The sequence below is a fragment of the Falco punctatus genome (assembly GCF_963210335.1).
Source record: "Falco punctatus genome assembly, chromosome: 13".
NCBI classification, from domain to species: domain Eukaryota; kingdom Metazoa; phylum Chordata; class Aves; order Falconiformes; family Falconidae; genus Falco; species Falco punctatus.
The window spans coordinates 18,067,109-18,093,516 of NC_137593.1; the positions used below are offsets into that span (position 1 = coordinate 18,067,109).

Here is a 26,408-nt window from a genome sequence, read left to right on the forward strand (position 1 = left end):
TGCTAGAAATACAACACAGCAGATAGGAAACGGTCTGGGAGATTCCTGGAGTGTTGTAGTGAGAGTCCAAATCAGTTTGCCTCACACGGGGCACCAATTGTTGCAGCACAGGCAAGCTAGCAAGCTGCAACATGGCTTTTACCATTGGTCAGATTCTACTGTCTGTGCTGTTTCTCCTTCCTCCAGAGGCCAGACCACACTGCTCCTCCTCCATCCAGCCTCTTTTCCCACACTCCTCAGTGACATTTAACCACTTTGCAGAAATGAGCTACAGCTGCACATTGTTCATGCCAAGCATCGCACTGCCTTCGAAGCAAGGCCACAACTGCGTATTATCAATGTCAATCAACCCACTGCCTTTATTCCTCTACACTGGAGTGTATGGAAGATAACTTCCTGACACAGCTGGTCGGTGAGCCAACCAGCAGAGATGCCTGGACCTCCTGTTTACAAACAGGGAAGGACTGGTGGATGATGTGGTGGTCAGAGGTCATCTTGGGCATAATGATAGTGAGATGATAGATTGTTTAACTTTTTGGAGAAGTTAGGAAGGGCCAGCAGAACTGCTACTTCGGACTTCCAAAGGGCCAGCATTGGCCTGTTTAAGAGCCTAGTTGAAGGAGTCCCTTGGGAGATAGATCTGAAAGACTGGACATTCTTAAAGAATGTAGTCTTATCAAGGCTCAGGAGTGGACTGTCCTCATGTGTTGAAAGACAAGCTGGCGGTCAAGAAGAGCAGCTGGACTGAACAGAAAGTGTTGGCTGAAACTCAGGAGAAAAAGGACAGTTTACCACCTTGAAGGGGCAGGCAACTCTGGAGGATGATAAAGACATTGTGAGGTTATGCAGAGAGATCAGAGAGATGAAAGCCCATCTAGAACTCAGACTGGTCAGTGCTGTAAAAGATAACAAAACTGTTTTTACAAATACATCAGAAACAAAAGAAGGGATGAGGATAATCTTAATCCTTTATTTGATGCGGTGGGGAATATTGCCACAAGGGATGGGGAAGACTGAGGTTCTTCATGCTTTCTTTCCCTTAGTCTTTAATAGTAAGCTTCCCTCTGGGTAGTCATCCCCCAGAACTGGAAGACAGGAATGAGGAGGAGCAGATGAGGTCCCCACAGTCCAGGAGGAAATGATTAGTGACCAGCTGCTCCACTTAGGCATTCATGTCTATGGGGCTGGATGGGATCCACCCAAGGGTACTGAGGGAGCTGGTAGAGGAGCTCACCCAGCCACTCTCCATTGTTATCATCATCTTCACATCTCATCAACAGCCCTGGCAAACTGGAGAGGTCCCAGAAGACTGGAGCTTAGCCAGTGTGACACCTGTCTACAAGAAGGACAGGAAGGAGGATCTGGGGAGCTACAGGCCTGTCACCCTGACCTTGGTGCCGGGGAAGATTATGGAAGCAGATCATCCTGGGTGCCATCATGCGTGCACATGCAGGATAACTGGGGGATTAGGCCCAGTCAGCACTGGTTTATGAAAGGCAGGTCCTGCTTGATGAATCTCATCTCCTTCTATGACAAGATGACCCGCCCAATGGATGAGGGAAAGGCTGTGGATGTTGTGCGGTCTACCTGGACCTCAGTAAAGCCTTTGACAGTCTCCCACAGCATTCTCATGAAGAAACTGGCTGCTCACGGCTTGGATGGGTGTACCCTTTGCTGGGTAAAAATCTGGCTGGACAGCTGAGGCCGAAGAGTGGTGGTGAATGGAGTCACATCCAGCTGGTGGCTGGTCACAAGTGGTGTTCCCCAGGGCTCAGTATTGGGCCCAGTTCTGTTTCATGTATTTATCAATGATCTGGATGAGGGGATCAAGTGCACCCTCAGTAAGTTTGCCGACAACACCAAGCTGGGCAGGAGTGTTGATCTGCTTGGGGGCAGGCAGGCTCTGCAGAGGGATCTGGGCAGGCTGGATCCATGGGCTGAGGCCAACTGTATGAGGTCCAACAAGGCTCCGTGCCGGGTCCTGCGCTGGGGTCACACCAGCCCCACACAGCGCTACAGGCTGGGGCAGAGCGGCTGGGAAGTGCCTGGTGGGAACGGGCCCGGGGTGCTGGGTGACAGCTGGCTGGGCATGAGCCAGCAGTGTGCCCAGGTGGCCAAGAAGGCCAACAGCATCCTGGCTTGTGTCCGAAACAGTGTGGCCAGCGGGACCAGGGCAGTGACTGTCCCCCTGCACTCGGCACTGGTGAGGCTGCCCCTCAAATCCTGGGTTCAGTTCTGGGCCCCTCGCTGCAGGAGGGACGTAGAGGGGCTGGAGCGTGTCCAGAGATGGGCAGCGGGGCTGGGGAAGGGGCTGGAGCACAAGTCTGATGGGGAGCGGCTGAGGGAACTGGGGGGGTTTAGTGTGGAGAGGAGGGGGCTCAGGGGGGACCTTGTTGCTCTCTACAGCTCCCTGACAGGGATGTAGCGAGGCGGGGGTCGGTCTCTTCTCTCAGATAACAAGTGACAGGACAAGAGGAAAAGGCCTCAAGTTGTGCCAGGGGAGGTTTAAGTTAGATATTAGAACAATTTTCCGGGGAAGGGTGGTGAAGCACTGGAACAGGCTGCCCAGGGAGGTGGTTGAGTCACCATCCCTGGAGGCATTAAAAAAAATGTAGATGTGGTGCTTAGGGACATGGTTTAGTGATGGACTTGGCAGTGGTGGGTTAATGGTTGGACCTGATGATCTGAAAGGTCTTTTCCAATCTAAATGATTCTGTTGTTCTTTTTGTTTGTCCATATTTTTGTTATCCTTTTAAATACTTATCTTAAAAAAAGATGAAACCAACTAAGAGTGAGGGAACAGTGACTAATGAAAAAAAATTATACCACATTGAGGTTATGCTGTGTTTTACAATTTTGCAAATATAGCATTAAGAATCTTACTCTATTCCATTGCACTTTCTGTCCTCTGAGGGAATGGCATTTGTGTGGTGTCTTAAAATATCATGTGACCTGACAGAATGAGATATGTAAGATATGGCACAGCAGGGATTTAATGAGCCATTTTTTTGTCCATCACTGGTAGCTTTCTGCAAGGCGTGCCTGTAGCAGTGGTTTAAAATTCTTATGTTTGCTTTTCTAATTTTCCTTTTTTTTAAAAAAAGTTTGTTTTAGTATAAACATATTTGCTGAAGGACAGGACAAGGATATAAAATACTGATGCAAGATGCATCTGTGTAGTTTTCAATAATTTAAAAAGATACTATCTCATCCTGGGATGTAAATATATGCATGTACAAACTGAATTTTATGTAGAGTTGGATGGGCCTCTGGTGATATACTATTGTGCAAAATGTGCTATACTGATTGTTATTTGTAGAGAGTTTGGCTACTTGTTCAAATGTTTCCTAAATCACTGTATTTCAATACAGTTACAATAGGAAAAAATAACATTTTTAATATCATGACTAGCACTTATACCAGAGCTATGTATTAGGAACAACAGTATGGAAGTGTCTCACTAATGCATGTGACTTGGAGGCAATATGCTGGGTGATAACCCCAGAAATCAGAATCCTTTGATAATAGCAGGGAATATTCCCTTCAATTCTTGGAGCTGTTTCAAAACGAAGTGCTTCAACCCCTAAAGCTCTTATAATCTGGAGGAAAAGAATATCCATAGACACTTTTCCTTAACTCTGGTGTACTATCAGACACTCTTGTGTGTCTTGCTACCCATTATATCATAAATCGATATCTGAGAGTACCTTTCAAAAGCCCTGTTTGCCACCAAAAATGAATGTTTTGCTATAAGAATTAATGGAGCCTTGCAAAAAAATACACAGAAAATGATAAAAAATGCAAGCATGCATACAGGACTCTGATCACTAGAAGACTGCTAGAGCTATCTGCAGGGAAGAGAATTCTGCTACTCTTGTCTTTGCATTCAGTAAGAGCTTCCCAGCGTTATTGTCATCAGATCTGCAAATCCTTGCCCTCCTGGTTCATGTGGGCAATCACCATTATGTTTCGTACGTGTGTGCAGGGGAATGGTGACATGCAGAACCTCGAGGGTCTGTTCCTAAACCAGTGAAGGCAAACAATTTTGTCCTTGATAGTGAGCAGAAAATGCTGAGTGTCAACTAGATAGGAAATGACATATAGTGACAAAACAAATGAGGATAATTGTAAGACTTGGTTTTCATATTTTGATTACTATGATGAAAAGACCAGAGAAAAAAATACAGGTAGTATCACTATACCAGTATATAAATACTCACATCTCTGGTACTGGCTCCCCACCTCTGAAAGGGACAATGAATGAGAACAAGGTATAGGAAGCAGTGTCTGATTATCTGGGACTTTTCTTGTTCACCTCTTTTTCCAAACACGGTTGTGACAGAAGTCTCTAAAATCATGAATGACGTGAAAAGAGAGCAGCATGTTTGCTAAATAATACAAGATAAAGAGTAGGGACATATAATAAAATTATGTGACAGAAAATTTAGATCAGAGGAAAGGAATATTTCCTCATTCGGCACAGTTCTACAGTTTAGTTATTGCCATAGAATTTTTTTAGATGCTGTGAAGTATTGCTGAGTTTAGAAAATGATAAAAGTAATCAAAACATTAAGAGACTAGGCCAATACACATCAATTACTATTGGGATTATTAATTAAGACAGCAGATTTGAAGTCATTCAAAGAGAGCGATAAAGGATTCGGAGAAGTAAAAAAATATGGGGAATGACTATGACAGAAGTTTCAACTTGTCTGGATACAGACTAATTCATGAGGGTAAACCATCAAAACAGAAATTTTTATGAGTGAGAAACTGTGTGTGGAATGGTATTGCTTAAAAAATACTCTTGTTTCTAGAGTTTATAGGGGATAGTAAAATGACAGCATGCACACAGTGTAATTTGTCAGATGTAAGGTCATTTGGTGTATGACCTAATGAACAAAATTCATAGGAGAGCTTACTTAGGTCACAGCCCTGCTTTCTACAATGCTAGAAAAATGGACTGTAAAGTATTTTATCTGGTTTTGTAGATTCCAGTGGTTAGACCAATTGAAAGAGAAACTTAAGCAAAAAAACCTCTATAATAATTTATGCTCTAAAGGGACAGGGCCCCTTCATTTGTGCCCTTTCATCTAGAGGGAGCGCAAATCTTGTCATTTCTTTCAAGAGCTGTTCATTAATATTGTAATGCATTTGGCAACAGCTATGATCTTTAGGGCAGATTTAAAATGATAGATGATGAGTTTATTGCTAGGCACTAGTTTACTGAAATTCGACTCACTTTACCATTTCTACATAGATTTTTCATCATGTTGAACAATGAGGATGCTTGGCATCTTGGAGACACCAGTAAGAAGATTTTACTTACAACATACAACTTTCTGCTTGTTATCTCTGATGTGACAGAGAGGGATAAAAAAAAAAAAAAGTAAACACACTGAGGAGTAATTCTTCTGCTAATGACAGGCTCCCTGTAACTTGCTGCAGGAGACCTGAGATTGCATACCACTGTCCCAGAGAGGTGGGCTAAACACCACGTGTCTTTGTCCCCAGATCTAGAGATTTTAGAGCTAGTTTCCTGTTCAGATTGTTCTATCAGGAAGGCACAGTCCTCTGCACTGAAGAAGTGAAAACTATGTATATAACTAGAAGTCGTGAGCATGATCAAGAAGCTGAAATTACAAGAAAACGATCAAAACCTGACATTAGAAAAATTGTGTTGGCATAGTCTAGAAAGATAAAACCCTGAACAATTGTCACTGTATACCACATGGGGAAAATTAGCATCCAGTTTATTGTAATACAAACTTAGGTTTTTGGACCACAGGATAAATTTGATTTTAAAAAATAGCCCCAAAAAGATTTTTCTAGTGATTGGGCAAAACAGTTATTGCAGGTAAGATTAAAAGAAGCACTGCCTCTAACCATTGAATATAAGACCTATTTTATGCATCTGAAGATTGAGTTATTCTTGATGTTCAGGCATACGCTGCTGTTGTCATACCTTAACAAGTTACTGTGCGTTAGGTGCCATGAAGTAACAGAGTTCACTCTTAACCTGTCATAAAATGTGAGATAAAATGTTGTCGTTTAAACTGCTTTCACAGAGCAAAAATCACAGGGGCAGAGAGTGTGACGATGGGAATGTGTCAACACAAGTGAGTGATGGTGTTTAAGCAGGGAGGAGCAAAGAAATTTTGGGCATTTATCTCTGTTCCCAGCATTGTTCAAATATTTAATCCAATTACTTCTTGCAGCAAAATGACAAATTCTTCAGGGATTAGGAACTGGATGTTGATTTGAAACTCTTTGGACATTGCTCTTTATGTGCAGGCTGGTGCTTTGTTGTGAGATAAAGATGCTGACTTTTCTATACTGCTTCCAACCATGTCTTAAAAGAAGAAAATCGCTTGTGACCAGAAAACTTTAGGTTCCTAACCCAAGAAGGAAGGCTGTGAGTCCTTGTCTGCTCTAACAACTAGAGAACTGAAGGCAGCTCCTTCACGCTGGCATCCCTCTTCACTGATTCTTTTTAGATGTCAGTTCTGTTTAGTGTGTTGATTATATTAAGGACTTGATACATAACCCCCAATAACTATATTAAAAAAAGTACCTGGGTCTTGGAATTCTGATCCTGAACCTGAATGATTAAAATCAAGTATATATTACTATACAGAGGAAGGAGTTTTTTAAGTAGTGATCTTAGGGAGTAACTTAACACAACACAGCAATACAGACAATGCACACTGAGATAATGCATTAATGTGTTGGCAGTTTCTCTCATCTTTCTTTGAGTATTTCTTCAACTAGATGGTATTTTAACTTTTAATCTGGCAGGATGTTTAAGTATAAGAAGGAAAAAATCAGGAGACCACATACCTGCGATTTGCTGTGTTGTCAGTAGTACCGGAGTGCAGTAATGCTGGTTGTTTGAAAGTGCTGGAGGACCTATATAATGTTCATCTATTTAACCAGGTGCATAAGCATTTTCTGTTTTGTTGATTGCCAAATTTCTCATCTGGCAAAATGTCTCCTTTCTGTGATGTATTGTTGCTTGAAATTGTAACAACTACTTCTTTTCAAACTCCTTAAATTTTAATTGTTTTTTTTCATACTTGATTTGGAAAATGTGGCATCAGCTGGTCATATCACATGTCCTAGGTACCTTATGGATGTGTTTATCTTTTCCTATTTTCACCGCTTCTTGTGAGCAAAAAGCTATGAGAGTAGCCAGTTGTCACATCTATTGAGTTTTTCCAGGATTTCATGTGGTGTTAATGGTTCAACTGCATAGTTTTATTGCACAACTCAGTGTTATTCCATCCTTCTCTTGTTCTTACAAAAACTGTGTGCCTATTTTGCTGTATCTCGTCTAGAAAATGTTCAAAGCCTCAGACTTTTAAATCAAGAAATGCCATGAGTACTTGAACTAATAAATTCTTGTTTTATATGAATTTGTGTCTTGAGGTTGGTTGACGTTGATGCTAAAGAAAATGAGAATTCTGTTGCTGTTTCTGTTGTTGAACTTAGTAAGGGTGCCCTGCCTTGTAGCTAGCTTGCTGTATAATCAAGTGTGAGCTTATGCTGTGGTCTTTTTGCCAGTTAGAGCAGTTGTACAGACTTGATCCTCTATCTGGTTGCTTGTTCATGCAACGGAAGTAAAAGAAGTTTAATTATTTTTGAGATCTCTAGAAAACTATCAAATCTGGTTTGTTCAGTGGCGTCAAAATTTGTAGGGATGGACAGACATAGATTGTGTGAAACCTGGCATATCTGAATAGAGGCTATAGCATGCTGTTGTTTTCAAAACAGCTAAAAAATTAGGAATTCAAGATCTTACAATCAGTAGGATAAGTAATTTCTCTAGTCAGTTTTGAAAATCCCAGTAGCAGATTGTTAGGGATTTTTTATTTCATAAAGATATTTGAATAGTATTCCTTCCTGGGCTAGTCCTGATCTCATCATAACTCAGAGTATTCATGGCAGAACTTTAAGATTTTGAAGTAGTATTATTAGCCTTGGATTAGACTGTGACCCATATGCTTAGCTTCAAACTTAAATTCATTAGAATTAATTAGAATTAGAATAATTTGTCTAAAAAATATTTTACAATCTTTTGTATGTAAGTTGGAACACTTTTTTTTTAATAGAATACCGCATGCCATTTTTTTAGCTCAATTAATGATTTCTAGAATAATATAAGGGAGTATGTTTACTTAATTGCAGCTTCTCACAAGTGAATAATGTATTTGAAATTAGCAGAAAGTTCATTCTAGAAATCAAAATGTTATGAATTTTCATATCCTTACATATCTTTATGTCCTATCATAAAAATATTGTGCACCCTACTATTGCTCAAGAAAACAAAATTCTAAAAAGGGAAAACAATATTAAGAATAAAGAGACTCTTGACAGTGCTTTCACTGCATGTTTTCATAATGAAATAATAGCACAAGATCTAAACAAACAAATGTATTGTGTTACTATAACAAATTTAATGCTTTGTCTTCTGAATTACTCCCTAGTTTTACCACCAGTAGTGACGGTGCTGCTGGGGTCCCATTTAAAATTATCCTGTAAGTTGCCATCCCTTACTGAGAGTAAAATGAGATGATGCTGTGGTAAAAAACCTTAATGCTAATCTTCACAGATCTATTAGTACTTCTTAGATACTTTCTGATAAGTAGTTGACCTATCTTCAGGATAGATATTCTGACTTCATTGTGTTTTTAAGAAGCATTTTTGCTAAGTATGTGTGTTGCTGAAAAACAGTAAGTCAACATAGCTTGTCCAATTGACATGTAATATTAAATCCACTATATCTAGACAAATATCAAATGATTTGAATGGCCTTTCCCAACAGGATAAAGGAAAATATATTAAAAAAAGGTGTTAAGATAATCTGATGAGAAAAAAATGTGCTTCTGAATAATTATTCATGTACATGCTCACATCTAACAGTACTCTGTGGTTAGTGTGAAGTAGGTATTTTCCTTTTGTTGAGGGACAGGGAAAGTGATGTCAATTTATTTTGTAGTTATTTCAGTATACCCTGAGGTAAGAACGTGCCAGAGGATAGGCAGAGCAAAGCAGTTGATGTATGGTAACTTATTATGCAAGGGTAACTTAGCCGTTTGCCAGAGCTGTTTTTAAAATCTATCATGCTGCTTAAAATTTGTCTTGTTATGTTTGCTGGTTTTTCAAATAGATTTGGGCAGCCATGCTTTGGTTCTCAATTAAACAGACAATTTCTTTAGGCATTTTTTTGCTGCTTCACTGAAGTAAAGAGAATGCTTTATATCTATTTATTACATTCACTGGCAGTTTCATTACTCTGAATATTCAAAACTCATAGAATGAGAATGTCAGCTTGGAAGCAATCCAAAATGCTCATGGTTAACCGTGTTTCAAAGAATCATGTTCTGAATTATCTGATAAAGGTTGCACTTCTTTATTAGATTTATTGATGTCTTTCCTGATAGGTTGGGACATTGAATGGAATTGCTAAAGGAAAACGGTAAATGTTTACTTCTAGAAAGAAGTTGCTTACTTTGTAGTTTCAGTATGATACAGTTCTTGGCATTAGCCTTCTAAATCTTGATTAATTCCAATTCTGTGTTGCAGCTTGTAGTTAGTTTCCAGTAACTGAAACTGATGTAGCTGCCATACTAATGCTTTCTGTAATATATAAATGTTTTGTTCTGCTTATGTTGTTTTGAGGGATGGGAAAGCAAGCCTTGACTGCTCTAGTTTTCAGGACCTCTGTATAGAACTCTTTGTGCTACTTTGTGGCCTGCACATTCTTTAAAGTCCCTGATACCTAGGGCTTAAACTGATGTAGGTCATAGCATATAGATACTTGTTAGTTTGAAATGACACCTTACCACACTTTTTTTTTTTCTTGTGACAGATTGTAACATTCCGATTCCTGTATGGACTGGCTGGTATCTGATCAAGGTGCAGCTGGTCACTGCACCCTGTGAGGCAGTGTGTCACTATAGCATATACTAGTTCTCCACATGTGGTAGAATTACTTACCAAGAGCATCCTTAAAAACATCAGCAAAAGGAATTGCAGGCAGCCTTTTAGTAACAGCCATTTAAGGTGGCAATACCTATGTGAGCCACAGTGCTGATACTGGTTAATTTTTACATTCTCATAAGACAAATCTCATTCATCCTAACTCTCATAGGAGTGCCTAATACACTGTGATTTTTATTTCTGTTACGTTTGGTCACAGCTGGAAAATTAATGTATCCTTCAACCTATTTGTTTTCAAGCAGATCTTGTTTTGCTGAAGAGTATGATGTCTAGATCTGCAATATCAATATGATTTTACTGTCTTCTATGGATTAATTAGAAAAGATAATGTAATTTAGTAATTTTTTTTAACTTTCAAGAATCTTTGCTAGATATTTCTCTGAACACTTCTGTTTGTCTGAGCAAAGTACTATTCAGAAGAAGCCTGAATAGCCACAGAAGGAAACAAAAGAGAAATAGATTAAAAAGTGACTAAGAAACAAACAAACATGCCTTTCTGTACAGAGATTTATTTATTTATTATATTTGTTTATATTTCACTGCTGCTTCAGAGTTCCTATCTATATCCAGCTCTGTGGTTCCCATCCTGAAAAAAAATTGCTTTCTAACCAGACAACACAGGCAGTGTAAGAAGAGAAGTGTAATCTCTGTTTTGCAATTAGGAGAGGCAGAGATAGAGTTTTGACTGTTCTCAGGTCACACAGGATGTCTCTGGGAGAGCCAGAAATTGTGCCCCCGTATGTTGCATGAGTCCCACTGAGTCACAAGACAGCCTTTTCTCAAAATAGAAGAACATGCATTTGTGTGATATACTTATCTCAATGCTATTTCTGCAGACACCTTTTGGAACATCTGGGGTTTTTTTTCCTACTTCAATTCATCCTGTTTTCTTGCCTTTTGTTTCCTAGTTTGCATTAATATTTAGTGTGTGACAGAATGAGATTTAAAACTTCACTGTGGGAAGGATTGAATGAGGCTGAGTTTAAATAATAGTTTGAACATAATTAAACCAGTCTTTCAAAGAGATTAGATTTCTAGATAAACTTTATTGCCATTGTTATGTAAAAGATTCAAGTCTGTTTCCATCTCTTTCATAAATTGATGCATATGCAAAGATAGTATATTTCAGATGTGCTTAGATGAAAAAGGTTTTTTCTACTTTATTAAAACCAAACTGATAATAGCTTAGACTGGTGGTTTTAATTATTTTATTTCTATAATATTCAGAAGTTGATAATTTTTTATATACTGTGCATAGCTTGAAATTGGTGTGTCTGATTGGTGTCTGATCGATCCCCTTTCTCTGTTGGTGATATGTGGTGGATCTTCCCATGATCTGTTCCTGGAGAACAGTTGTCGTATTGGGGAATTTCTTCAGCAATGTAGATGCAAAGACTGTTTTACTGATTTAAATTTCTCCTAAGATCTGTTTTTAACAGAATGCATGAAGAACCTAGCTGCCTAAATCCCAACCAGCTAAAGTCCCTTTACATACTTGAAAGTCACAACATTTTATCCTGTAACTGGAAAAATTATCTCAGGGAGCCACTGAAAAGTTGGAAACTTTTGGACTCTGTTGGCTTTTAATAGCTGAAGACTGTTTCGGAGGTAGAGTGTTACTGGACACGTGTAAAATAAGAGGTTGTGGCAGCTTGACTTTGTTAACACGTTGGCGTTTCCCGTGTAGAATGGATCTAAATAAACCGCTGAATTCCTAATTTAAGGACTCAATTTACTCTGCTTTTTCCATATTTTACTGAAGTTGCAGGCTGGTATGTCTGTGATTGTAGCCAACAGCAATAAAAACTGAGCCAAAAGGTAGTTTTGTACTAACACATCTAAGAGGAGGGTCACAGGTGGAAGATAGGTTTTGCATAGATCTTAGGAGCTCATCTACAGCCTTCACTTTAGGCTTACCATTCTGTTTTTTTGAAGCTGTCTGGAGGATCTACCTGGACTGTCTCCAGGTAGAACAAGTAGAACCACTGTGAAGAGATGCTGAATGAGCATTAAATGACAAATTGGTGTCACCACAAGGAGTACCAGCAGAAAGATCTTGCAGATTTATGTCTTGCAGTTTTTTACCTGAAACTGAAACCCGAGGAAACAATTGGACCAGCTGGCAAACAATCCATGTTTGTGAGTGTGATTCTTAAACAAGCCTGGTGTTTTATATAATACAGTGTATATTCAGTCTGCCTTTGGAAAATTGACTGCAATATGAAGGGCACCTTGGAATGCATGTGTCTCAGGATTCTATTGGAAAAAAATACTGCAAAGATTACAGCTGTCCAGGCATATGGAATAGTAATTACATGCAAATACATTTTATGATTTTTAGCTTAGCTTTGTCAGCTGCAATTGCTGACTGTGCCTATTTAGTCAATGAATGTATTATGAAAACAGACAGACTATTAAATGGAGACATGGGGATGAAAACAAGAGACCTAGATATACTAAATATACTTTCTTAATCAAGATTATTGAAGTTCTACACCTAAAAAACCCCTGAATTTTTTAGTATTAATTATATTGCGTTCTTATTTAATCATGGGCTATATGGAACATAATTACTCACATCCTCCTTTTCTCCATGCAACAGTATTTTAAAATACTGTGAACTTCACGAGGAATGACTAAAAAGGGGCTCTTTTAATTGTTTGATCACAGTATACTTGCAGTGCAGCTCTCAGTTATGAGACCAATGATGTTTACTTTTCTCTGTGAGCTTCAAAAGTTTGTTAAAGGTCAAGCCTTGAAATTTTGCTACCTTTGAATTCTGATGTAGCCATGCTGTTGTGTCATGATGTTCCTCAGAGTGCTTGCTAACCATTGCTGCCACCTTTGGAGCAGACTAGAGGAACCTCAGAAACATCACAAACAACATGAATCAAATTTATTTCCTCATCTCTTTTTAACTGCTAATTAAAATTAACTTCCTTTAGTTCAACATTAAACTGTGTGCACAAGGGACATTGCTTTGGTAGGCTTACTGAAAGAAAAGGGAGCTTTAGAATTAATAGTAACTAAGAAAAGGAAATGATAAGTTTAAATTCTGTGAAGTGCTTCATAAAACTCAATTCTGAGAAAGTGCATGGCTGGAGTTCTGTATCTACACTTATCTTTTTTTGTTCTTCATCTAAACCAAACAGTCTTAATTATTTTCACTTCCACTGTATTGAAGGTTAGTGGCGATTCATAAGGCACAAGGTGTTCTTCAGTACATGGCATGGGCAGCAGTAAGCAGTGCTTATTGGTAAGCACATCTGGCAAACAAGCTCAAAACAGTTTATGGCAAATAACACATATCACAGAGCACTTTTAATTATTTTGCTTGCAAAGTAAATGGATGTATTCACTAAGGGGGAAAAGTACCCCTTGTGACTGTTTGAAAATATTCTTTTTTATTTCTTGTTACCAGGTTAGCAGATAATAACCTTAATATTTTAAGGTGTGATGAGGACAATTAAATTTCCTCAGAATAGAATAAATGCTGATTTATTTATAAAAAAATGGGTTAATGTGAATTTGTATTAACTGTGAAAGAATGAGTAAAGAGCTTATCCAATAATAGGATAGCTGCATGTCTTTGTAACTCAAATTTACTCCAAGCAACTAGAATATGAAAAAAATACGGCAAACAATTTTTCAGATGGGCTTTGTTTGCACGTCAGTGCTTTTTATCTTCAACACTCCAAAAGGATAAGGAAATTTCTGTGAAAATCTGTGCTGCTTGGCAGTGGGAACAAGCTTAAAATGTAATTGACAAGCCAAAGAACAGAACTGGGTTTTCTTCCTTCCTGGAAACTGTTCTGTCAGTTGAATATTGTTTTGGGGTGAAGAATTCTAGCAATTGTTCTTTGAGAACTTAGATATTCTGTTGATTTGCAGGAGAAAGAGACTTTGAGGAGATAATATGTGATCGCAAAAATCCATACTTCCTTGATACATGATATATTAAGTATATATAAACTTGCTATAGAGTTGAGTTTTAAAAATGAAGAAGAGTCAAAGCCTGACCCTGGTGTCTAAAGGCATCACCTGATGTGTGTGAGATGTGTCCCCAAGCAAAGTAAATAACAATTGGAGCTGTAACCGAACCACAAGATAAATGAGTAGAGCATGTCTTTTGAGCTGTCTTCCATGGCCTCTGACTCTTCTGTGTCAGTCAGTACAAAATTTGACATTCATCATTAACTGTCTCCAAAGTTAACTTTCATGATAATGTTTGCTCTGTTTTCTGTCCAAAAATATTACAGAGGTTGGAGTATACAAAAATTCTAGCGAAAGGAAGAATTCTAGCTGTGGTCTGTTTTATATAAGAAAGTGTAATAGTAGGATTTGGTGCCCCTGACACCAGGCCTTTGAACTGATCATAGAATCATAGAATTACTCAGGTTGGAAAAGACCTTTGAGATCATCAGGTCCAACCATTAACCCAGGACTGCCAAGTCCATCACTAAACCATGTCCCTAAGCACCACTCTACATGGTTTCTGAACACCTTCAGGGATGGTGATTCCACCACCTCCCTGGGCAGCCTGTTCCAATACTTGACAAACCTTTCAGTGAAGAATTTTTTTCCTAACATCCAAAGTAAACCTCCCCTGCTGCAGCTTGAGGCTGTTTCCTCTTGTCCTGTCACTTGCAATCTGGAAGAAGAGACCAACCCCCATCTGCCTACAGCCCCTGTCAGGGAGTTGTAGAGAGCGGTAAGAAAGGTAGAATTCCTACTGTAAGAGCAATACCTGTTTTTTATGATATTAATGATATATAAAGCTTAAGTAATTCTTATGATAATTGAAAAAAATGTTTAATAATAACTGTGGTGCTTTACTGAGACATACAATAGAAATATTGCATATACAGGGAAGGACTGGGTGACCTTTAGGACTGGAGCACTTGGGTGAAATTTGCATTTAAAGACTGAGAAAATGTCTGTTTCTAGTGATGGGTTATCACTTTGATGTGAAGACAAATCGGGGGAACTACCTGGCTGCCTTAGTTGGTCAGACAATGGCAGTGAGTAAGTGGTGTGGTTTAGCTCTAAGGCAAACATTTCTGAAGTAATGCAAAGGAGGCTATTTCCAGAACAAGCAAAAAAAAAACCTGATGTATTTGCAAAAGGCAGGGCTAAATTTTAGAGACCCGGGTGCAAAAATAAGCACGTGAATGGAGGGCTTGTCCTCCACAAGGAAACTGAGCAAGCATGGCTTATTTAGTCTATGAGTTGAAACTTGACAAGAGTTTGTAGACGTATTCTATAAATACATTGTGGATGTAAATATCAGCATAGAGAAAGGTAAAAACATTTAACCTGGAAGTCAATGATGACATAAGAAACTGAGTACAAACTAGCTGTAGATAAATTTAAGGTAGAAATTAAAAAGCCGGCAAGCCTAGGACAGTATTTTACCTATATCACAGAGCTCAATCTTGTCCTATACTATAACAAATGCTGTTTTAAAAACAAGTACATTTTTGCCTCAAGTTTCTAACTCCTGTTAGAAAGTTTTCAGCACCAGAATGAATCAGATTCTGAAACTGCTGTTCACTAAACAAAGTGTGGGTGAAAGGCCCAGTGTTTTAAAGTGGAAGTTGTGTCCACAGATAGGATTGTGTGATGTGGTTAACTCTGAGAACACAGAGGTGCTTCATGACCTGGTGATCTGTATGAGTTCTGTGTCTCATTCCTATTTCTGTTACTGCATTAAATTTCTAGTTGTATGGGTTTTTTTTTCCCTGGATAGGTTACTCTTTCAAGACTTTTTGAAAATTCCTGATTATGAACAGTGGCCATGTTCCTACTTTGTGCTTATCACTTTGCTCAAATGTGTCAACAGTGCATTAGGATCAAACGGTCTGAGAAAAGTGGTTAATATAGATTAATCTATAGTCTTTAGTCCTTTGAATTTACTTCCTTGAAGATACATCAAAGATGAGCTTGGTTCATAAATATGTTTAGAAGATAAATACAGGAAGAGAAGAAAATCCTGTTTTATGATCTTTGTAAAGCTCAGAAATAAATCCTTTATATGCAGTAATTGACCTATACAATATGTTTTTCCCAGTTTGTTTCAGATCCTTGTGCCAGCAACCCCTGTCACCATGGTAACTGCAGTGCTAGCGGTGATGGCTACCTCTGTCTCTGTAGCGAAGGCTATGAGGGTACAAACTGTGAACACTCATTTCACAGCCTTCCAGTCTCTGAACGGACAGAGCTGACGTCGCCAAGACAGAGCAGACCAGTCTCATCCACCTTGGAACCTGACATTGTTCTTCCACGTTCAAGAGCAACCGTGACATTACCTACGTGGCAGCCAAAAGCGGGACAGAAAGTTGTAGATCTGAAATGGGATGAAACACAGGTGAGAATATTCTGTCTAGATGAAAATGCACACATAACTTCTAAGTGTTATCGTTGCTGGGTTGTCATTTGTGCATGATTTCATGGATGTCTGCATGAGAGGACTGAAGACACCATCTCTGCCCTGAGTCAATATACTAGTAAAATTAAACACAGAAAAAAATTGGTAGTTGTTGGAAGTAATAGGCTTAAGTTGGCCAACATGTTGTATTGAACATTTATTTGAAATGGGATAATATTGTTTCTTCCAGTCATTTGCATGACACCATATCTCCAAACATCAAATAAATTTAGGAAAATCAAAAGGTTGAAGCAATTCCTTTAATATATTTTTTTGCTATTTGCTGTTATAATCACGTGTTGTTTTGAAAAATACCTGTCCTTGCGGTGTTAAGGAAACATCTATTTGAGGATTAAAGCTGACAGTAAATACATTACACAGTGCACAACTCTGGAGATGCAATGATGGTGGGGGAAAGTTTTAAATATTTGTTGTACCTCTTAGTAAAATTATGGACTTAATATCTGGCAAAACTACAGCTAGAAAGCACAACTTATGATCCTTAAGAAATGTGATCTTTGCTTTCTACTGTTTTGTACACTGTTTTATTGGTAATTCTTAGATGTCTTGCATAGACTGCAAAAATAAAGTAGTATGAAACTTAACCCAGTTATCATTAAATATTAATCTTTACATGTGAAACCCAAGTATAGATAGGAAGTATGTTTGCTCACAATGAAGAATTGATTGATTATCTCTTGATAAACTTTTTGGTGGATTACATTCATTCTATTACATGGCCATCCTCCTCCCTTCTTCTTTGAAGTCCATCACTGCAAGGATGATTTTTAGTTCTCTTCATTGTTGTTCTCTTACTTGGAGGTGCAAGACCACTACTTCTGCATATACTGTTCCTACAGCAGTTGGTACTAGAAGCCTCCAACCTGATCCAGAGATCACCCACCTAATATAATACTACATATGTGCAAAATGCATCCCAAAGAACAAACAGTCTGGCATAAAGTGAGCATCCGTTTTGGGGGATAATGGCGATGCCTTTTTTTTTAGGTCTTGTTTGGATCAACTTAGTACCAAGCACTAGGGGTAATGAAGCTTGTTCGTGAAGAAATACTACAGTTTCAGTAGGCAATGAATTAAAAACTTTGTGACATCTTTCTTAATGGAAAATGAATTGTAGAGTAAAGTAATTTCATTTGAGTTTGTTCAGCAATAAATAGGTAAAATGTCAGCTTTATCTGTTTTTTGAAGCACTTCAAGGAGTGATTCTTCTGAGATGTTTTAATGCAGTGTAATGAGAAAGCGAACAGGCATGAGTTTAATCCTGGAAAAAGTATATTTTTCATCATTCTTTGCTAGCCAAAACAAATTTGTTCATGTTTTTACTGTAACATTTATTTAAATCAATTTTTGAAAGTAAAATCAATATTTAAAATATGTGTTTGATGTGTCATGACTCTCAGATTATATCTGAGGTACAAGTAGTTATAAAGCTGTATCCCATTCAGTGGGAGTTCTGGTGGGCAAGGTCTGGAGAACAGAGCTTTATTGCTTGGAATTCCACCTCCTGTATCTATTATTTTACAGTAGAACATATGTCAGGCACTAAGTATGGATTTTGGAGAGAGCTCTGAAGCAGAAACAAACAATGATCTGCTTTTATTACTCAGTTTAAATGCAGTGTCATCTCTGCATGGGTGCTCCATATGTCCTGATCAATTAAGGGCATGCTTTTCTCTGTACTAGATTTCCCTTGTGTGTCTTCCTCAATCTGTGCTCTGGTACGGTATAAGTAACATTTCTGCCTGGCTTGCATTTTAGGTAGATTCACTAAGCATTTCGGCCAAACAGATCATTCACAACCAGGTGTTTTAATCGCTAAAATTCGCACTTCTGTTTATCTTCTGTTAACTGAGAAATACATATAGCTTATCAATTGTGATTGCATTATGAACACTAACATGGAAATTTCGTGTGTTGATATGTTTTTAATGTTATGATGAGTCTTGTATTTTTCACAGTCTTTCTAGTGCAGCATAATGACCTTCTGTTCTTGGCATTCACAGTGAGAGAGATGCTTATCTGAAAGCAAGAGATTTCAGTTGCTGATTCAAGACACTGTCTCCGATCTATATTAAAGAGAGTTAATTTGCCTGAAAGTCTGTGTTCCAAAGCCTCTTTGGTGGACACTTCAAGAATAAAGAGTTAGGTGTTAAGCAGGAAGATACTACCTTTCCTCATAGCTTTAAAAGCTTTGCAAAGCTTGATCCTTTCTTGCCCTCTTAAAAGGAAAAAACCAATAAAGTAACTGTAGGTTTTGTATTGCAAAAATCTACTGTTTTGATCTTCCTTAAGATTCAGTGGCAGCAAAGGCTGCTATTATTAAGTTTTGCTTTGTTTCAAATCTTCCAAGTCAACCTGTTTTTCACATTATTCTATACTGATACTGCAAGTGAACTAATGTTCTTCATACTCTTTTTGTCTGTCTGCTTAGAAAGAAATTTTGCCAGAATGTCTCCAAACGAAAGCTCTCACTATCTTGCAAAGATGAAGTTTCCGTGGAAGCTTTTCTGAAAGTTTTGAGAACTCAAAAAATGAATACCTGAGAGAAGTAAACTGTCTGAGAGGCATGATGTATGGTTACAGTTGGATATTTTTTCTGTATTCCTTAGTTACTAGCATACACTTGGCAGTGTTTGCTTGACTGAACCTTCTCGACAATGTCTGCACCATTACCCAACATACAGATATCTTTGGATACAGTTTCATTTTTTAGAGATCTCTTGCTCTAAGAAGTTAGTCTTTTCCTGATACACAGATTAAGGGCTGCTACCACAGACCATTGAGTGAAAAATTTTCTTTGTGTTTAGCTGTTGGAAGAGAACTTTTTTCCTTTTTTGGGCAACTAACTTGTTCCGCTGGCAAGCAAGATACAACTAGTAGTGCACATTTCCCCAGTTCAACAATCTTTTGTGTTATGGCATAGAAAAAATATATATTAGCCAATAATAGAAGAAGAAAGAAACCATCTCATTAATCCTACTCAACTAACAGATCCAAAAAAGGTTTCTGTATACAAAATAAACTGTAAGAATAGCAGTACCATACTCTTATATATTACTTTTCCTTAATAGCTCTCAATTTTTTTTTCAAAGGAAATCAGCAGTGTTATTCACATTTTACAGATGGAGACACTGAAGCACAGAGCAGTAAAGTGATTTGCCAGGTGCGCAGCCAGGAATTAGAATGCTAAGCACGTGAGTCCTAGTCTAACCTTTTATTTATACTGCAATACTACTGCTCAGATTCAAGCTTTTGGAACTAGTGATTAGAGGCTACAATAAACTTGTAATTTCCCTTGCAATGGGGACAGCATTTGTTTTACGTGTGTTCTTAGTCAGTAAATTATAAGCTTTTAAAAGAAGTATGGCTGTTTCAGGTGGAAAATCCTGAGAGTGCTTCTGCTCTGCAGCAATAGAATATGTTTAAGGAATAATTCTGCTTGAAACAGAGACCTTTGAATCTTTGACTGCTTTATGTGTTGCTAAATGTTTGTGCATTTTTTGCCAAAGTATGCTATGGGTGCAGAAGGAGGCTGAACAAAATCATGGAGGAGAGATCCATTTGAAGTTGCTATATACATAGAAATTCCATCCTTAGAAATAACAGCTTAGAGAAATCTTTGACATGGAAATTAGTGGAGGCTGGAGGAAATATGTTTACCCTTTTCTTGTCCTATTTTCTTGGTTTTCCCCCTTTTGGCTGCTGTGGAGTTCAGGTACTGGAATATGTATAATTTTAGTCTGACTTAGGACAGTCTTTTTATACTTGTGTATAAGATTTATTTTGGAAGCCTCTATTATTTTTCATTTGCTCTTAGAGAAAGATATCATACAAACAAATAAAGAGACTGAAGGAAACATAGATTTACTAGAATAATCTTAACTTTTTTCTAGGAGAAATCCGTAACTTTGCCAAATATCTCCTAAAATATTTGCATATGGAACCTTCTGTACAAATGCCATTCTGATAGGCACAGCAAGAGTGTAAGCAGTTACTATATTTATTTTCAAAACACACACATAAAAATCTCTAAATGCTTGATATGCTCAAACAAAACTTATGTGAAGTTCACACAAACCTGTATGTTCTATTGCTAAAAGGTGTTTAATGGTTAGTCATAAATACTAGCTTTCCTAAAACCAAAATCTCATATCCCCTTTAAAGACAGAAATACCCTGTAGAAAATTCTAGTGAGTGCAGTTATGTCAAGATACCGAAGCCTTGCTCATCTCAGTCTATACTCGTGGGTGGGCTCAGGACTTTTGGTTATCCAGTGCTGTCTTTAAAATGTATCTGGATCCTTAACTGTTCCTTCAGGAATCATACTGTCTTGATGCCTTTAAGGGTCTGAGCATAAAACCCCCACCCCTCCTGGTGTGTTTACTGCCTTTCAGTGTTTTGATGTAGAAGTATCTATGGCTGACTTGACAGACTTCCACAGAACTTTACGTCCTAGCTTACTCTCTGGTGACCTGAGCTCATACACTTGAATGTAAAGATTTGACTATGTGGAATTTTTGGCAATGAGCTTGTTTCCACAGTGTTTACCTTTATTATTCACAACAGCTCCATACACCCTGGAATAAGGAATGACCATTATTTTTTCAGGGAACTAGTATTTATTGAATGAATATGTTATGGTTTAACCATGGTTTAACCAGGGAGTAGGCAGCTAAACCCCATGCAGCTGCCTGCTCGCTCACCCACCCAGTGGGATGGGGAGAGAATTGGGAGGCAAAAGTGTGAAAACTTGTGGGTTGAGGTAAAGACGGTTTAATAATTAAAAATTATAAAATTAATTTAAAAAAAAAAATAAAAGGGAGGAAAAGGAATTGACAAAGAAAAACCCCAAGAAAACCAAATGATGCAAAACCCGCCCAATTACTCACTGCCACCTGAGCGATGCCCAGTCAAGTCACTGAGCAACAGCATTCCTGGCCAACTTCCAGCTCCTGCACCCTAGTTTTATTGCTCAGAATGACATCATATGGTATGGGATGTCACTTTGGTCAGTTGGGGTCACCTGTCCCACTGTGTCCCCCCAAAATTCTCGTACGCCCCCAGCCTACTTGCTGGCAGGGCAGTCTAAGAAGCAGAAAAGGCCTTGATGCTGTGTAAGTGTTGTTCAGCAATAACTGAAATGTCCCTGTTATCAACATTATTTTCATCACAAATCCAAAACATAGCACCTCGCAAGCTACTGTGAAGAAAATTAACTCTATCCAGCCAAAACCAGTACAGATTGATTGTCAGATTTTATGAAGTTGACATTGATTTTGGTGGCCAGCTTGAGACAAGAAGGGACCTGGCTAATATGATTACCTAGGTAATCTATCTGAGAAAGTGTTTCTGTGTAAGATAACCTACCGTGCCTGCTGAAGCATCTGCCTCTTGGTGTAATATTCCCATTGTTATACAAAATTTGAATAGTGTTATCTAGAGGATTGTCATGCATTAAAATGCACTGGATCCTCTTGACAGTGTGACTGCTGGCTCTACAAAGTGCCTTTTGCTCAGACGAGCAAAGAAACACAAACTCTCAGCGACAGAATTTGCTGGGTGGATATGCAGCCTTCTTCACATCACATTCCAGTCCTACAATATCTGGCAAGCCTTCTCCATTTGATACTGTTTTTGGATGCAGTCTGTCAGTCTTCCCTTGGGGTTCCTCAGAGAGGTACTGCTCTTACTGTATACAGTTTTGCTTTTCTCTCCCACTGGTGATGTATATTAGAAGAAAGCCTTTATTTTCTTTCAAGCATTGTCCCATATGAAACTCTGGAGGGTAGAAACAAATACACTCATGGAGGTTAAGCTATGTGACACTAGATTTTCAGAAGCAGTAGTTTTTCCATGCTACAGGGCAAGGGAATTGCTTTTCTTTCTTTTTTAATTTTATTCTGTCTGAATAGGATTTCTGTACCAGTAATGATTCTGGTTTATTGCTTGGCACCTTGACTACAAGAAGATGGCAATTGATCCTCCTCTTATGGTTCTATTATGTTGCCTAATATTTTCCTACTTGTCTGTTTCCTTTTTAATTTCTTTGCAGGCACCTGTTCAAGATCTTATAGTCAGGATCTAACCTACTTCTTTCATATATTATATTTCCCTTGCATAAGGAAGGCTGACAATCATGTTATATTTCTCAGAAAATAATAGATACCTCTTGCCACCTGTAGAGGGTTGGAAAAGAAGAAATACTGCAGGCCTTATCCTGATGGAAAAGTAGTTATATGTTCAGAAAAGGCAAAACATGCACATTATTAAACTTGTTTTATTGAGTTGAAAGTTTATAGTTCCTTACAAGATATGAGAGTTAGCGTTTGCAAGAGCATTCTTCTTGTGAGAATTTATGTGCATTTATTGTGACAGTTTCTGTCCTACTGCAGAAATGAAAGGTTATATTTCTTAATGACCACGTCAGTTTTCATGGGAAACCACCCCAGAACATAGCCTTGTTTTTCTCAAAGAATTAATCTTCATACTTTTTACATTAATATAATGTCTTTTCAAACATGTTTAAGTTTCAAAGCATAGCGTTTTTTATTTAAGCACTGATCTTTTTAGTAAGATGAGTTTGTATTCAAGAGTGATGTGTGGAAACAATGTGTACATTTGTGTACTCTGTTTAATTCCAGACTAATTTGCCCCACTTTGCTTTGGCTGCAAGACTGCACTGATTTTTGTGTTGCCCCATTGGGAGGTAAAAACAGGAGAACAGTTTTTTGAGATGGAAAGACAAGAGATCAACCAAAGAGAACCTTTACAGCTAGCACAGGAGGAAAGTGTCAATTAAAAATATCTAGGTGTTTGTGTGCGCATGAGTGTGCTCACGCATGTGCATGTACTTAGTTGTGTAACCTTTGGGGTCATTTTCAAAATGAAGCACTCAGTGCATGTTGGAGTGGGGGTTCTGCGAAAGCCGTGAGGTCACTGAACTTAAAACAGCAATTCACAGGAAAGAGTTGGTAGGCAACTGGCTCGAGGGTGAATGTTTACTCATAGAATCACGATGTAGGTAAGGTTGGAAGGGATCCCTGGAGATTGTCTAGTCCAAGCCCCTTGCTCAAAGCAGGGTCAGCTAGAGCGGGTTGCTTAGCACTGTGTTCAGTTGAGTCTTAAATACTCTTCAGGGATGGAGAGTCTAAAAGATACCTGGGCAGCCTCTTTGAGTGTTTGGAAGTATCTGTTAGTTTTCAGAGATATTCATTAATATCTTGTTGATAGGGTAGTGAGGAATAGCTAAGCCTAATGTGAGTTTGGTCATTCCATTCCACTTCCAGACCACTTTTAGGTCTGAAGCAAGTGTGGCATGATTTGCAAGAAGTAAAAGCCTTCTGCAATTCTTTAAACTCAGGGGGGTGAGACACAAAAGAAATGGAAACCTGTGTCATGGTAACAGAATGCCTGTGTTTGGCACTGTTCAGGATTGGTCTGCCCATGTTGGTAAGGCCTTGTAGAACTGCAAATGTCTGGCCAGTTTTCCAAGAAACAAACTATGAAATTTCATATACAACAAATACTTTCAGTAGTGAGAGGCTGCATATGTGTCACCCAGCATAAATATAGACTTAGTATGTTACTTCTCTTAGCCTCAGTGAATTAAAGGCTAGTACATTTAATTTGTCGAAGTAATAAAGGCACTCATGTGAAAATATTGCCTTGGGATTTATGTATGTATCTCAGCACTTGTTGAATTAAGTGTGTCTATCCTTATTGTGGTTAGTGAGTAAGGCAGAAGAGTATCTGTATTGTTCACACCACTTAATTTTTTCAGAAAAGTGTAATATGGAAGGTCAGTTGCTCTGTTCTTAGGTATCACACCCGATTTCCTTTGCAATCTCATGTATCCTACTGTTATGCCCTGCTTTCTGAAATGATGCTGCTTTTTCACCCATGTAAAGACTTGGAAAGTTAAAACTGTTATAAGCATTTGAAGCAGAAATGTAGTTTTTATATGTTATGTTCTCTTTTAAAAAACAAGAACATGATTTAGATGTGACCTTATGGAACATGTATGTAAAGAGGAATTCTCTGTTTCCTATTAACAATTTGATATTTAAGCATTTTAAACTCTTAAGTAATATGTTGAAGAGCAGCTCTTCAATATATTCTGTGCTAATGTGGAAGCTTATCTCTGTAAGCAAATCCTAAATGTGCTTTTGGCTCTGGCCAGGTGTGTGAAGATTTTGGATTTTTTTGGTGATGATTTTTTAAAGTAGCTGCATCATTTGTGTTGTATGTCTAAGTCTGTTCCCCCAGGAACTTCCTGGCTGGCTTAAAGGTTCTTACTACTGAATGCTTCAAGGGAATTTTGGAAGAGTTTCATATCTTGCAGTTATATGTAATGTTTTTTTTAAGATTGTCTTTAAATGACTTTAGGTGGTCTGTTTGTATTTTTTACTTTAGCTGTCTCTCTTTTTAAATTTTTAAGAGGAATTGGGATAAGAATGCTTTTATTTTACCTTCTGGAAATCATTTAAGTATATTTTCCAGTGAGTTCTGTTTAAAATATCTCCCACCAGTTCTAGCAGTGTGTTTTTTTATCAGACTTACAGATTGTTTTCATCTTCTGAGTGTCCTTTCTTATTGTAATGTATTGGTGGTCTTTGCCCTCATTCTTCAATCTTTCAGTTTTGCAGAGAGCTGTTAAGATAGGAAAGAGACATACTTAGAAATCTTTAAACAGATTTCTTACAGCTGTGGAAAACCTGTGTAATTTCTTTCCTAATTCAGGTGTCAAAGCTGTCATTTTTGTCCCCATAATATCCGCCTGAAATAGGATACTGCTGGAACCATTTTTTGTTCCTTATGAGAGCTGCTGCTTCTTCCTGTGTTTTTTTGTCTGAACCAAGTACAATTTTTTTTTAATGTAACAAACAAAAAACCATATATGTTTCAGCTGTTCTAAAATCTCATTTTTAGCGTGCTGCTGGTTTAGATGATTATTTCATCAGATTCTTAGAGCATGAAGTCAGGGACAATTACAAATGGAGTTCCTAGATAAAGAGAAGACATCAAACATTACAGATGTCTTTAATAGAAGAGTGAAAAACCTGCATTTTGCCTCTTGCTCTTCTGAGTACCATTAAAATATTTCCTACATGCTCTTATCATGCTGAATAATCCTTAATTCTGATGTGTTTGCAAACCAAAGTCTTTTTGGTTTGTTTTTTTCCATTTTCACAAGGTTAATTCTCAGCTCTTGTTATACTGCCACCTTGTTCAGCTCTTGCTGCTTTAATTTTTTGTCATATTTTTATCCTAGTTTCAAAGAGATCAATACCCTTTAGTTTACAAACTTCTAATATTGAATAATAAGTAAATGAAATGCTTAAATTACATTTTTTCTCCTTGTGTTCCAAGGTAATAGATGCATGAAATTGAAAAACTATAGAAATACTTTAAAAGCAAGTGTGGTTTTAGATGTAGTATAAGACTGTGTGAGCACAGAGATGTTGATTTCTTCCCCCTGTCCCATTCCAGCAGGCATATAGAGTCTCAAAGAAAATGAAAGTTTAAATGTTGGCAAAGATAGGGTGTTAGCCAAATGAATTTTGAGTTCCTTGTGCTTTGAATGTTAGCTCTATAATTTTGACTTCCAAAATTGAGAAATTGTAATGGATATATTATCTTTCTTCAAAATATATTTGAATGAACACAATAAAATCACATCTCACTTCATTTTCATAAACTACATGTATTCATATTATATGTGCCGGAAAAGTCAACAATTAATTGAATAATCTAGAAATTTTTGGGAAATGTGATTACTGAGTATTTGTCTTGCCTGAAGTCAAAACCAATTCTGAGTCTCCTAAAAATTATCACTTGTGTCATATTCTGGACTTCTGTTCATGTTTTCACTGGTGTTTCATAGTAATGTTTAAAATATGAATTTGAATTTTGTTTAAATTTACAAATTAGATTCTGACTTTTATTTTGATGGATGGAA

At 37.8% G+C, this 26,408-nt stretch overlaps 1 protein-coding gene across 1 annotated transcript in view; it reads left to right on the forward strand.

Annotated features, from left to right (window-relative positions):
* The window catches only part of DNER (delta/notch like EGF repeat containing), a 157,797-nt gene that overhangs the window by 44,293 nt on the left and 87,096 nt on the right, over positions 1 to 26,408 (forward strand). Inside the window, exon 2 of the mRNA XM_080409985.1 lies at positions 16,073 to 16,369. Within this exon, the coding sequence (XP_080266111.1) occupies positions 16,073 to 16,369 (297 nt within the window). The remainder of the gene's footprint in view (positions 1 to 16,072; positions 16,370 to 26,408) is intronic.